The sequence below is a fragment of the Haliotis rufescens genome, unplaced genomic scaffold (assembly GCF_023055435.1).
Source record: "Haliotis rufescens isolate VD_foot unplaced genomic scaffold, xgHalRufe1.0.p SCAF_67, whole genome shotgun sequence".
NCBI lineage: Eukaryota > Metazoa > Mollusca > Gastropoda > Lepetellida > Haliotidae > Haliotis > Haliotis rufescens.
In genome coordinates, this window is record NW_025964358.1 from 1399239 (window position 1) to 1414327 (window position 15089).

Genomic DNA, 15089 nt, shown 5'->3' on the forward strand with positions numbered 1-15089 from the left:
CGGGAAAATAAATGTTGCTGAGTTTTTCCACAAACACCAAGAGCTCATTCACCGACATTTTAAGTATTGAGTCACTTGGTATTGGGTTCAAATTGCTGGATTATGGAGAGCTTTTAAACCTATATTTCTTTGGTTTCATAATATTTTAGTCTTGGGTGTTTTTCTTTTGTTAGAGCCTAGATGTGTTTTTTGGTCACTACATCAAAACTATGAAAAGAGGAGACAGTCCTTTTCCACCGTGGTTTGAGAACATCCAGCATGCCGAAACTGTAATGTATCTGGCAGCTAATTCGTCTTATTACGATCAATAAAATTTAGATTTCATTACTTCATATACATACATTCTTGTTCAAAATTATTGTGAATTTTAATGTCATATTCAAGGAAGCATACATAAAATATCAATATTGACAAGCGTTTAAAATTGAGGTAGGGGAAGCAACTCTTCTTCAATTTTAGAAGTAGCAAATTATCTCCCTTGATTAAGGACCAGACGACCTTTCCTGATATAAATCAGGAGTGAGTGCAGAGGAGAAAAGAAGGTTGATTCTACAGCTCCATGATGAAGGCATCACTGATGCTGCTACATTAGCAAAGAGCACATATACTCCTCTTTCTACAGTGCATAGAGTTAAGAAGAATATTGAGAATGGTTCAGGAATCGAGCACAGAAAAGGAGCGGGGAGACCTTGAAAACTGGTGTTTGGTGATCGTGTGAGAATGGGTATTTTGGCTTCTAAAAACAGAAGGGCGAGTATCTCAAAAATCCAATATGAAATGGCAAACAGAGGGACAGTAAACTTATCCAAATCTACAGTAAGAAGAAATTTGATTGAACTTCGATGGGAAAAAAAGAAAGGAATTGCCTCCCCGCTCTTTAAACAAGAACACAAGGATAGACGTGTAGAGTGGTGTTTGGCGCATGAAGACTTTGACTGGAACAGTGTTATTTTCACAGATGAGAGCTCTGTATGGGTATATCCTAACAATGTTAAAATGTGGACAACATGTCATTCCGTTCCACTGAACCAGAGACCAAAGTACAGTCCGAAGTTCATGTTTGGGGAGGGATATCTTCACTTGGAACTACGCCCATGTGTGTTTTCGAGGGTAATTTAACCAGTGAAAGGTATACAGACTTTTTGGAAGCTCACCTGATCCCAAATGCAGAATTTTTTATTGAAATATTTGGATTTTGCAACAGGATAATGACCCCAAACACACCGCAAGACATGCGCGGCAGTGGTTTGTGGACAACAATGTGACAGTTTTGCACTGGCCTAGCTACAGCCCGGACTAAAACTTATAGAAAATATGTGGGGGACTCATGAAGGAGTCGGTGAACCAAAAGGGATTGATAAAAGTTGATGACATGAAGCGCGAGGTGGTGCGATATTGGGACTCTCTCACCCACGAGACTCTAACCTCTCTAATAGGAAGTATGCCCAATCGTATAAAACTGTGTTTGGAAGCAAATGGTGGTCTGATAAAATATTGATGCTTCTGTGATGTGATTAAAGAAGGTTTGTGCTCACATAAAATATGTTATATTTTGGGGAGAAATTTTCATATTTACAATTTTAAAGATTTTTCAATTCTCAATAATTATGCCTCATACTGTATAACTCTATAAGGTTAAAACAATGCTGATGCAACGTTCTAATGTGCTCACCCAAGCATTTGTATGTCTCTGATTACTATTAGGCTGAAATGAAAATATATGTAAAAATGCTTACAGATCCAGGCTTCAAATGACGCCCACGTGGCTTTGCTCACCTATGATGGCGAAACGGGACAGAACATGTACGAAATCGTCCTCGGTGCATATGGCAATACGCGATCGATAATCAGAAACAGCAGACAGGGAACCAACAGGGTCGAAACATTTCATTCTCTTCTCAGTTCCACGGAATTCCGCGACTTCTGGATCAGTTGGGAAGGAGGTGTGATATCAGTGGGCACAGGGACGACTGTTGGCGCAGGACAGTTCATGACCTGGACGGACCCAGCTCCCTATGAGGTCAACTATCTCGCCGTCACAACGGGGTTCGGGTCTTCTGGGTCCTGGCAGTTTGGTAAGGATTAGTACAGAGGAAATAATATGTCTTTAGTGTCTTTGAGTGGTATTCCAATGATATCATCAATGGAATTGAAAACTAAGAACAAAAAAGTAATATTTCCATTAACATAATAAATAACAGCAACAAAACCCATTCCATATTCATAAGATTCCATTGAACAATTCCGACCATATCATGAGCATGTGTCTTTGAATCATTGTGATGACCCTATGGGTTCGCAAAAAGGTGAGTGTATCTGACCCACCGCTCCTACCCGTCATATGCAAATGCAATTCAATTGCTCACCTGGGGCAACATGGCAACACTTAGTACAAGTCACACCAAGATATTTTATAAGCACTGCTGAGGACTTAAATGTTGTAACCAAGATCAAACACTTTTTGAGCAAGAGTCGTATGACGCTCTTTGAAATCGTGGTGGAAAGAGCATGCTCGATTGAACCTTAAAAGTTGTGAAATGTAGACACCAAAGGCTGTAGCTGCTGGAATATTGCTGGAAAGTTGTCAGTTGACTAATGGAAAGATTAAGTCATTCCTCTTGTCATGAAGGCTCCTTTATTTCTAGTTCAGGTGTTATAACAGTGAAAGGGACTATTTCGATAATGAAGCCTTTCAATCCCAACCAGGAAGAAACTTCTGAAACCACCCTAAAAATGAATAAAAACTGTAAATGTGTTTTTAGATATATTTTGGAAAATGAAAACCTTGAACGGTTTAAAAAAATATTTCATCCGACGTTGTTCAAGAATCACTTGACAGTGCATTTATATGTATTGATACAAGCCTAGAATATATTGCAGAGGCATGTTGTCGGCTTCACCTGACAGGAACAGAAAAAATGGCAAAGTGAGAAATGAAGTAAATAATTGCTTTGACCACAGAATGTTTCAGATCTTTCAATAAATTTAGAAAATGTAAAGATACAGATTATAAGAATAATACAGCTTCATGTAAGACAAGTCAATATCTAAGTTGATGTTTTTCTGAAGTTTTCCGTAGTGAGTACTGAAAATTATTTCTTGTTGAAGCAAAGTCTTGAAGGTTTTGTAATATTCATAACGTGAACTATCCTCTCAAGTGGAATGCCATTATTGATAGAGCATAATTATAGACCTATTTTGAAATTTAAGAAACATATTTACATTTCCAACTGACTGATACAGCCATATAAAACTAAAATTTCTTATGTGCGAGTATTCTTTACCATGTAACGGCCATGTATAACCTTGTGTGAGGAATAACCATAATGGTTCTTCTGATACCTTCTATGAACAACTCGGAGCGAGGTTATATACTGAAGTAGCAACTCAAATTTAAAACTACCACACCAGTGTGATACAATTCTAACCGGATATAGTTTTCATTTATGTCTTCTGTTATTTGAAGATGATGCATTATTCAGAAACAAATTCAGGAATTACAACATTATGGAAAATAATGTATATTAACGTTAAAATGGATAAATAAACCCAACTGAAAATGTGATATGAACCTGATACTCGTGTACGACAATGTTACCCTGAACCTGAAACCATTGCACGACTTGTTGTTGGCCTTGCAACCAGAGTGGAATAACATCCCCCAGACAGGTCATGCAGACTTTTGTTGACCCTACTGGTCTGTAGTATGATGCTGTCATTGAATCCTTCTTTTTTTGGCTGGAATATTATATTTTACTATCAACAGAACATTTTGTTTTGTATGGCATCTATGAAATTTATCTTCCTAGTTTGCTGAACCTTCGCTAACTGAATTATGTATGATTTGCTCTCGTCACTACATTTTAGGATACTACCAATGTGACGTTAAGTGTTCAAAAAAAAGACTATGTATTTTTAAGATGTAATGTTTTTACCGCTTTTACCTTCAGACTCCGACAGCACCTTGTTTACACAGACTTTCTAGTACAGATATAATTTGTCTACCGCTCCTGTCCTGCAGATTCTGATGGAGGCATGTCCAGTGGGGTACCTATAGCAGGTGTTGCAACAGACAATGTCTACCAGTACCAGACTGTTACCACCCGTGGCGTCCGCTTGACACGAAAAGGTAACTGTATTCCGGCCCTCGTGTTCTGGGTACGGGCCTCTAACGACGCCCACATTGCCTTGGTCGCCAACGACGGCGACACTGACAATAACATATATGAGATCGTCATTGGAGGATTTGGCAACACAAAGTCTGTCATCCGAGAAAGTAAGCAGGGCACAAACGAGGCATTTGCTCTTCACAAGCCTCTCTCTCCAGATCAGCATTTACCATTCTGGATAAGCTATGAAGATGGTCGAGTAGCAGTGGGATATGGCATCACTGTCGGAAGACGGGAGTTCATGTCGTGGACAGACGCAACACCCAACAAAATCAGATACGTCAGCATCACCACGGGATTTGGCTCTGATGGACACTGGCTCTTCTGTGAGTATTTGAAAACGTGTTCTAAACATAACGGATACGTGTGTATCAACTATGAGAATTAATGTGTGAATATCAAAACGTGTTGTTGGATGTTTTATGCCACATATTATGCATTAAACATAGGATGCTGATATTGCTATAACTGTTATATGAAAGCGCCTTCAACCCATCGAACAATACAATGACCGATTTCACATAACATGCATCGATTCACAAGTTTTAGTTACATCAATACAGTACCTCAAAAATCACATATATATATTGATAAAACAAAAGGCAAACTTTTGGGATCAGGCCATGCTTAATACACTTTGAGTAGAACATTTTATTTGCTTGTGTCAGTAATTCTCAGTATGTGACCCTGAACACAAAGGAATCAACCCAGTAAGTACACATTTTATTGTTTTGTTTTCAGATCAGAGATACATTTAATTGGATGAAGCCCCATTATATTTTGATTTATATTCTTCTTCTTTTTATCGCAAACAGAAACTGTTTCCAATGCGCTCTCTCTCTCTCTCTCCCTCTCTCTCTCATAATAAAAGACGTTAAAAGATAATAAGTGTTGTTATAGTGTATAGTGTCTGGCGCTCGGTATTAAATGGGGGGGGGGGGGGGGGGGTGGGGGGTGGGGGGGACGGGGGGTGTGAATTAAACAAGGACTGGTCGGCTAGGTCAGTATAACTTCTTTGAGTGGTCAGTATACTGTGTCTGAGATTCACGTTAAACTGCAGCATATTATCTCTGTGGGGTAATACTATCAAATCGCCATTAGTTGGCATTAGTCCGGTCTAGGACACTCCATCTCCCCGAGGCAAGAGAGTTAACTGGCTAAAAAAAGGCCAGTTTCCACCCTTGACGAGCTAGGCTGGAATCAGTGGGCTCGATCGTAGCGCAACCAGTGGTAATTACCAGTTATGTCCCTTCTGAGCCTCTCAATGGACCAATCCGATTCCACCACTTGCATTTTATATTCTATTCTGTGCCCGAAAAGCTAAAAAACATCTTCATATCAGTTTTTTTCAAGACCTAAATGATCACTGGGCATGCTGAATGTTCTGCAAACAAACACACATAATATGTACTGAACTGAACAACTCACCACTTATACAGCATATGATTGTGTTAACGTTATTATCTGTATGCAAGCCCATGCATACACATATTATGTAGACATGTAGACACAAATACATATATACTGCAAAGTGTATTGAAAACATTAACAGTCCTTTGTGTATAAGCATAGCTTTCGATGAGCTCAATATGAATTTAAACAGCCAGGGCAATGCGTAAACCGGTACACAGACACGTAGACATATACTGTAAATCTGGAAATTACCAGTGGAATGATTCATATCCTTGCCTTGCCTTGCCTTGCCTTAATCCACACTTGCCTTAATCCAATCAAACAGCAGGGTAAACATATAAACATATAAACCCTCTGTTGTTTAAGGCGCTAAAAACAACACAGAGTTTATATGTTTACCCTGTTGAATTGGCATTAAGGTAGTTCAAAGGCAATTCAATAATTGAACTGACAACTGTTCACTGATTGGTCTGCAGAGAAGGTGTCAACATGCTTGACACGAGTGGGTAGATAACTCACTGGATGCCCATCGTGAAAAGTTTATTACACACTTTCGCAAATAATTCACGCTTGCATTAATGTCAAGATTTACAGATCCAATTGTCACTGCCAGCATTCTGACGTGTGATTGTAGAGCACAGAAGTCCCTTATATTAGTAATCAATGGAGCTGTTGATGACTTCCGCTCAAGCTATTCCTTTGAAATGGCAACACACTGGCAGGTGTACAATATGAAGACATATCTACACACAGACATGCTTACCAGTACCTGCATTCGCGCGCGTCCACATCCTGCACAGAGCTTCTCTAGGGTTTTCATACGAGTTTTGCTGAAGGCCAAGACTTCGCCATCATGTTTATGGAGAACCCCATTGGTTGGTTATTTGGTGTAAGTGGCCAATGCCTCAACGTCGTCGATACTGACTGATGTGTGGAGACCAATGTTTTGCCATTATTTCTGTAGAGACCCCGTTCCTGAAAAACTAAATGTAACGTGTAGTGCCCAAAGCCTCCACATAGCCCACCTGCTACTGAATCTGTACGACTGATCCACTGACAATTCATAACCTTTGCTCACCAGGAAGTCCCATACCTTCCTCTCAGTCGTCTGTGATGCAACCATCACCGGTGTTCTCCCCTTTTGGTCTCTGCTCTTTAAGTCAGCTGTAAGATACAGTAAAGTCCCGTTAATCCGACATGGTTGGTTGCATATGATTATGTCGGATTAACGAGTATGTCGGATAAACGAAATTAAGTAGTATCAACGTTCGTGATCGAAAATAGGAACTACACAATAGATAATGATACAAACACGTAATAAAAAAATGAAAGTGAAATATTCATATTGTTGTGTTATGTTGTTAGCGGAATATGTTTCTAATCATGCAACCTCTGAAGCTCAACACCAAACAACGTTTACGGACTTTTGACTTATTCAAAATACATTAAAAAGCATAGTCTGAAATGGAAGTCCCAAGTTTGAAACTGGTACCGCAAAGCTTAAGAAAGCTGCTTTCTAAGTGGCTAACGTTGACTTCCTGTTAGTCATTTCATTTGTCGATCATGGTTCGCGAAAGGTTGTTCTGACGTGACCTGTAATGGGATGTCCTCAGCGATAGCGAGAACTTGTATCTGATTCCAATGGGATGGAGGCAATCTAAGCATGTGGTTAATCCTATTTTCTTTATTTGAAGCATTAACTGTTTTATGTTAAACAGGTTTATCTCTGAAGCCGTTGTAATATGCAGCTACCAGCCAACCCTCAACGTATCAAAACATGGGCTGTGTACTCTCGGGCAGATGACCACGGAGTACGCTGGTCACTGTGTCGGATTGACGAGACTGATTAAGGAGTGATTTCGGTAATTCGTTGCAAATTAGGTGTGTCGGAGTGCGAGACTGTCGGGTTTTCGGATCTAAATAGCACTGATTTAATCGGTTCACATCATTAGTGTCGGATAAAGCCGATTGTCGGATTAACGAAACTTTACTGTACATAACAATATCAATATGAACATTGTCACCCAGGTATGTAGAATGTTTCCATCTCTATTATTCACCTATGACAACCTGCATCATTCGCTCACCAGTACATTATTGGTTTAAACATATTTATTTTTACAAAAGTGTGAAAATGAATTGGTAAACAAGCAATGCGCTTATGTTAATACCCCTCAATTACACATACAGTGTAGGATATATTACAATAAATACATCAATGAAGGTTAGATGTAACAAATGAATTGTACATGTCAATCTAGATGTGTATATATAATAAATCTTTTTGCAGTTTATATCAAACAATTCATTTAACTGAAAAACTGCCAGTTTTTAATGTGAAGTTTTGAATAGAACCTAATATTAGGATTTGCTCTTCCTCACTCAAATATGAATTTCCGCATTGCACCGTTTGTAAAGAATAACCATGTTGGTAAAAATACATTCTCATTTCAAAGAACATGGTAATTTGTACATACAAAAAAGAAGTGTAAATCTTCTTCTACTTCTGCTCTCGATGTCACAGATTACACATCTCTTTACCCTTAAGGCGAATTTCATAATTGGAGTACAAAAATGGTTTAGTGCTGTGCTTAACTTATGCAGTATGTCCAAAGTAATCGGAGCACGAGAATCTGGTTTGCCTTTGCCACCATGATGACGAGCAATATTTTTTCTAAGTATGAAGTGATCAGTGGTGTCTGCAAGCTTCATTACTTTGTGATACCAGCAGATCACTGCCATATGTAATGATGCAGTTGAATGAGGTCTGTTGTGCAGAGATAAATATACTCAACAACCAAAGTTCCTGTGACACCAATGTTTTAGTGTATTTTTCAAACAAGTAATGTTTGGTTTTCAATATTGTAGTACATGTATGGAATCAAGTCACAAAAACGCAACTGCTACAGAAAAGCATGCATTCCATGCAAAAGTTGACTTTTATGCAAGCCCGATGCATTTCACTACCCAAGATTCACTGACGTTTTCACCTCAGCCACAGCGATGGACGGATTCGAGTGTACCGACGTGGAGGTGAACGTTACGTCAATCATTGTGTCATGGAAGAAGATCGGTTCGGGGGCGGCAGCGTTATGGTATGGGGTTGGATTACAGCAAGTCAGAGGACCCGTTTGATAGTGGTAGAGGGAAATCTCAATGGACAGTGCTTCCGCGACGAGATGATCGGCCCTGTTCTTCTACCGTTTTTGCGTCGTCACGGCCCAGGAATTACCTTCCAACATGACAAAGCCCGGCCTCATATTGCTCGTTTTGTGCAGGATTCTCTTCAACAAAACAACGTGAATGTCATCTCCTGGCCGGCTCGCTCCCCTGATCTCTCACCAATCGAGCACATGTGGGATGATTGCCTTCGATGTCAACCACCTGTTCCACAGACACTCCAGGAACTTAGAAACATGCTCCAGCAGATGTGAACAGATATCCCACAGGACTTTGTGCGACGCCTGGTCCATTCCATGAGACGAAGATGTGTTGCTTGCATCGCAACCAGGGGTGGACACACGCTATTGATTTGTAAATTGACATTTTGGCATGTTCGTGTTTTTTTTATGAAATCACGCATTTTCTGAAGTCAGTATGGCCAATTAAACCATTTGAACACTTACAGGAGTCGTTTTTCTGTTGCAAACCGAAATTGTTTCAGATTTGGTAAAAAAACATAACTTTGCATTAAATCTTATTCAATGTCACAGGGACTTTTGTTGTGCAGTATATGAAACATATTGAAGTAAGTGTTCTATAGGGGCTTGCCATAGCTCTGGTATGTTGTAAGTTGATCTTAACCTGACAAAGGAATGCAAAGCAATTGTATAGGCTTTCTTAGTGTTGTCAGCTTGTGAAAGCTCCAGTAGCATGATAGCTTCTGTTTCCAGTTGTCCCAGTGTTCCCTGAAAACGAGGAATAGCATCTGCGATGACATTCTTACTACCTGGGATATACTGTCCTCTTACTAAAATGTTGCGCTGTAAACAGTGAAGCACAAAAAGACCTAACAAGAACCATGACACGTGCAGACTTAGATGTCAAATTGTGCTGATTGGTTGTCCGAATGAAACATAATTTCCTTGTTAACTAGCTGATCTGCCCACAGCTGTACTGCTACCAGAATTGGAAAGAACTCAAAAAAGGTTATGTCCTCTGTAAAACTCGGATGGCCAACCACCATAGGACCACTGATACCCAAAATATAGGCCGAAACCTCTCCCCTCACCTTCAGCGCTATCCATTGTGCTGATGCAGATATTCCTGCGACACTTGTAAATCCTTTTTGACTTCTTGCGTCAATGATGATTGGTTTTTTTTTTGCATGTCGAGTAGCATCAATTAGTCTGCGAGAGAAAGGACGGCCTATTGGTATGGTCCTGCAGATAAAATTCAGTAAACCCAGTAGTGATTGTATTTGTTTTGCCTAAGTAAATCTGTCATTGCTTGCTGACATTGTATGATTTTCTCAGCAGGGATTCTTGCTTCCATTGCCTCTGTGTCTATTTCCATGCCAATCAAGAAAGGGAGGAGCTTAACGCTATCGTTCTCTCCCAGTAAATTCCGATGTCAAATAACGACGTTATTTGGACGGAAAAACGATGGTTTGAAAACGTCCAAATAACGTCGTTTTTCCGTCCAATGACCATATACGGAAAAAAACGACGTTTTCGTGTTTGCAGTGCTTGCTCGTTGGTTTCACCAAAGTGGTGAACGTCTAAGACCTGCATCACTTCAGACTTTCATCCCACTTCAAGCTGACACGGAATACTATTCAAGACGGCGTTAAACCCAACTACCTCACTCACTCTTGTGTATGGTTCCGTTTGGTTAACTGGGTTTGTGTTGTGATTGCTTCCGGCTTAGATTGGAAATTTGTTTAGAAGAATGTTACTATGTTCAACCCAAACATCGTGAAAATATCATGCAACCGTATTATCTTTTTGGAAAATAATTGCAAACTACAGACCAACCTGTTGATTTCCTATGTATCCAGAAGCAAAGAACATATACGGGTGTATGATCTCTGCTGGAAGTTAATTTTTTTTGTCAAAGCAATAAACCATGCAGAAACGTAAACCGCCGCATGAAACGGTATGTACCATACATTACATACAGTGAAGTATTTAAAACAATGCTGTGCTCAACTATGCACAGCAAGAGCCATACATGTGATTATGAAGACAACTAATAAAAAATTTCTCATATCAAACCCGTTGTTTTACATGTGTTGTTTATTGAAGAATGTCATACTTTATAGAAGCCTGTTATTTAATCGTGTTGAACAATATGTTTCTCGATGGCTGCCTGAATAACATACGATACATTGCAAAGGCAGTGCGCAATTGAACTGTTCGGGGAAGGGAGATAATCACTCACTCTCACTGATACAGCTTGAATAAGATACGATGTAAAGCAATGCAAGGTCAGTGCGTGAATTTATCACTTCTATACTACGCCTATAGCTAATGGAGATAATCGCTCAATGCGCAATAGTTTATTCTTACAAAATATAGACCGGTTAACTTTAGCGAAATGGGATCATATTTAGCTCTTTTAAAAACAAAATGAACAAATTTCATGGGTTATCAGCATTACGAAAAGTGACTAAGTCTCAGAATAGCAAGACGATTTTGAAGTATATCTTATTGCTGGAAAAGATAAACATCAACATTTCACGCACATTTCACATGGTTTGTATGTTTCGTTTCGGTAACTGTGTGGCTTGAAAATCTAAGAAACCAACATGTCGACTTGCATGCTCCAAAATTAACCTCTCCCGTATACTTCCCCGCCTTAAGGGCGGGGAAGAATAAATATATTTGAACATGAGCGTCAACCTCCCGTGTGCGACCTACGCTTGCAGTCGGAAAGCACACGTTAAATCTCCAATATAAGTAAGTAAGTAAGTAAGTAAGCTTCAACCTCGTCCAATTAAGCTATGGCCGGACTTACGAAAAATGAGTATGTCTTGTCCCAGAAAGGTGCCCCACAAGTTCTCCTAGACGGCTACACGTATGCTAAGTACAGGACGAAGAATGAAAATGTGTACTGGAGGTTACGACATGGGTGGATGACGATGCCGGGTTCCCACCTCGACTGTGGATATACCATGCGACACAAGGGCCCCGTACAAACAACAACCTAGTAGGTTTCCACTCCAGAACTGATCCAGAAGGTAAACATTTCGGAGAGAGCGAAACTAGCGCAGATTTAATTTGGAGCCGCACCGCCACCCAGGAAGGTTGTCTACAGAGAGAAGGAACAGCTTCATCGCCGTGAAAAGACACCCCTTCAGTACCTGGATGCAGTTGGTCCACTGATGATAAACAAGTGAAAATGACTGATAATCATGAAATAACATTTGAATAAAAAATTGTGAACTCTAACCAGCTTTCTTTCTTGTTACATGGGTGAAACCATTTTACTTAAGGGTACAGAGTACTAAATACTGATGCAACCAGCCATAACGAGTGTTGTTTTAACGGGTCTGCGTTTTGGCAGGTCTACGATTTGGGAGGATACCATCTAGGCATGTGATTAATCCTGTTTTGTTTATTTAAAGCAGTAATTGTTTATTGTTAAGCAAGTTTATCTGTGCAGCCGTTGAAATATGCAGCTACTCGACGACTCGTCTCGCATCAAAACACAGACTGTGTACTCGCGGGCAGATGACCACGGAGTACGCTGATCACTGTGTCGGATTAACGAGACTGATTAATGAGTGATTTCGGTAATTTGTTGCAAGTTAGGTGTGTCGGAGATCCAATCCAGTGATTGACATCATAAGCATCGATCCACGCAATTGGGATACGATGACATGCATCAACCAAGCCAACGAAACTGACCACCCGATCCTGTTAGTCGCCTGTAATGGCAAGCAAGATTTATTATCTTCACGGGTCTGGGGTAAGGTTGTTCGAATAATATTTGCATATTTACATTCAATTTAGCTGCTTTTAGTCCCAACAAGTTCTTCATAAAGAAACCAGAAGGACATTATAACATACATCTACTCCACATTACAATCTACCAGAATATTCCAGAAATATATCAAAATAATGGGGTTTATTGTTTATTTGTTATTTATTGTTTGTGTCCTGTACTGACAATGCTGTCTTACCAAACTATCATCCATCGTCAACCTACGTGCGTCCTGCAACGTGCCACACAATACTTCACCAGCTTCTAGATGACGTCACCAGGTCACATGACACTGTGATCTCAACACTGATATTCAATCTGCATGTTCCTCATTATACCACGTTCATTCGTGTCTCTGTTAAAACAAGGTGTATATTGTGATTGCGTCTGTTCGCCCACTGTGTGATTTTCGTGCTCTGTATATCCCCACGTATTTGTAATCCAGAATCTCAACTGCATATATTTCTGATTTCTGTGACGTAATTAATGTTGATGTCGTGTGTCTGCCGTTCTGAATAATTTGACAACTGACGAGCCAGGCACTAGATCTGTTACTTACTAATTCTACAGTCGGGTTAAAGGATTATCAGTGAATCCAATGTAAACACAAAGATCCAAGGTATTACATAGAAGGTTTTATGTTCTTATATTATACTGTTTGTATATAAGTACATTGTGAATTTCTTTCATTTAAATATCATTATAGAACTTGACTATCACTATTTGTCTTATGTTTTATTCACAAGTAAACTACATTCATATGTTGTAGGTATACATCTGAAGTATGACAAAGACAGAGTCAATCTCGACACAGTCCACATCAACACAGAAGGAGACCTGGTCAACAGGGAGTCGGACACCAGACCTGCAGGGGAGGGGAGACTGAAGGAGTATGATGGCACATGTAGCACTGCCCCCCTCCCCCGGGCTAGCTGTCCCCAGTACTGGGAGATGAAGTCGAGGGTCAGTCTTGACGAACCACTCACAGAGGACTGGCTCATCCTGGAGCTGGGTGTGTGTGGGGAGGAGCAGAGGGACGTGTGGCATTGTATCAGTGGACAACCCAGCTCCTGCAGCATGCAGGTCGCCCACTGTCACTGTACTACACACGGCGGGATATGCAGGACGACATGGAAGGAGGGGAAGTATGTGCTGTGTCTGCCTGACACTCTCCCCAACACAGCAGGGGCATCACACACACTACATTACGGTGTTGTCTATGATGACGCCAGGAAGAAGATTGTCTTCATTGATGTGAAGGAGAACAAAGTGATGTCGACGTTAGACAATGTAGACTCCAGTCAGCCACTGTGGCCGATGTTCGGGGTGTATATGCCCTCATTGGGTAATGTCAGCATGACACTTGTAGTGGGCAGCGACATCAACATGACAGAGGAGAAGAAAGCAATGATTGTCAAGGCGCTGTCGTGATGGTGACAGTGATTGTCAAGGCGCTGTCGTGATGGTGACAATGATTGTCAAGGCGCTGTCGTGATGGTGACAATGATTGTCAAGGAGCTGTCGTGATGGTGACAATGATTGTCAAGGCGCTGTCGTGATGGTGACAATGATTATCAAGGCGTTGTCGTGATGGTGACAATGATTGTCAAGGCGCTGTCGTGATGGTGACACTGATTATCAAGGCGTTGTCGTGATGGTGACAATGATTGTCAAGGCGCTGTCGTGATGGTGACAATGATTATCAAGGCGTTGTCGTGATGGTGACAATGATTGTCAAGGCACTGTCGTGATGGGGACACTGATTGTCAAGGCGCTGTCGTGATGGTGACAATGATTGTCAAGGTGCTGTCGTGATGGTGACAATGACGGTGATATGAACACACACAGATTTGTAGTAGACACTCACTGCTCAGGAACAACTGCGGACTGTGGTAAATACAAGCATTATCAACTTATTGTATCAAATTGTGTATATCTTTTGGTTTAACGTGAAATATGTTGTATGCAATGAGTATATTTAGCACAAAATATCAAATATATATTTAAATACACTCTCAAGCATTTCTATAAGACATTTTGCTACAACAATTCCCTTGGATCATTTCTTACGACAAAATTCCAGAACGTATTTTACACCCGCTTCAGTGGGACTAAAAAAAAACACATGCACCCTGAGTGATACTCCAACAACGAATTTATCTTACCGACATGTTTTAAACTCATTGCAAAAGAATTAAAACAAATCCAAAATTGATGGAAAACAGCTGTTCGAGTGAGCTGAGGTTAAATTTAGCTATGTCACGCGACGTTGCGTGACTCGAAAAAATATATTGTGTTTTTTTTTTGCTTCGAAGCGTAGAATAAGGGACTTCTTCGATCCCAAATCACGTACAACCTGTCTTGTTCGAGGCGGAGCATAAGGAATTCATTCATTTGTTTTTCGTTTTGTGTGTGTGTGTGTGTTGGGGGGGGGGGGGGGGGGGGGACTAGCCTCTGAAATAACTGACTGGCATTTTCTGTCATTTCTTTCAAACATTATATTTGTTTGGAATAACAGAAACATGGTTTCAGATTAGCTCGGGCAGCAAACCACGGAAGACTGTCAGGGGGTATAACCCC

General features: G+C 40.4%; 1 protein-coding gene across 1 annotated transcript in view; it reads left to right on the plus strand.

Annotated features, from left to right (window-relative positions):
• The window catches only part of LOC124123916, a 64223-nt gene extending 50195 nt beyond the window's left edge, over positions 1-14028 (plus strand). Inside the window, exons 8-10 of the mRNA XM_048387155.1 lie at positions 1739-2075; positions 4022-4495; positions 13279-14028. Coding sequence (XP_048243112.1) covers positions 1739-2075; positions 4022-4495; positions 13279-13940 — 1473 coding nt within the window. The 3' untranslated portion in view covers positions 13941-14028. The remainder of the gene's footprint in view (positions 1-1738; positions 2076-4021; positions 4496-13278) is intronic.
• Positions 14029-15089: the final 1061 nt, after the last annotated feature.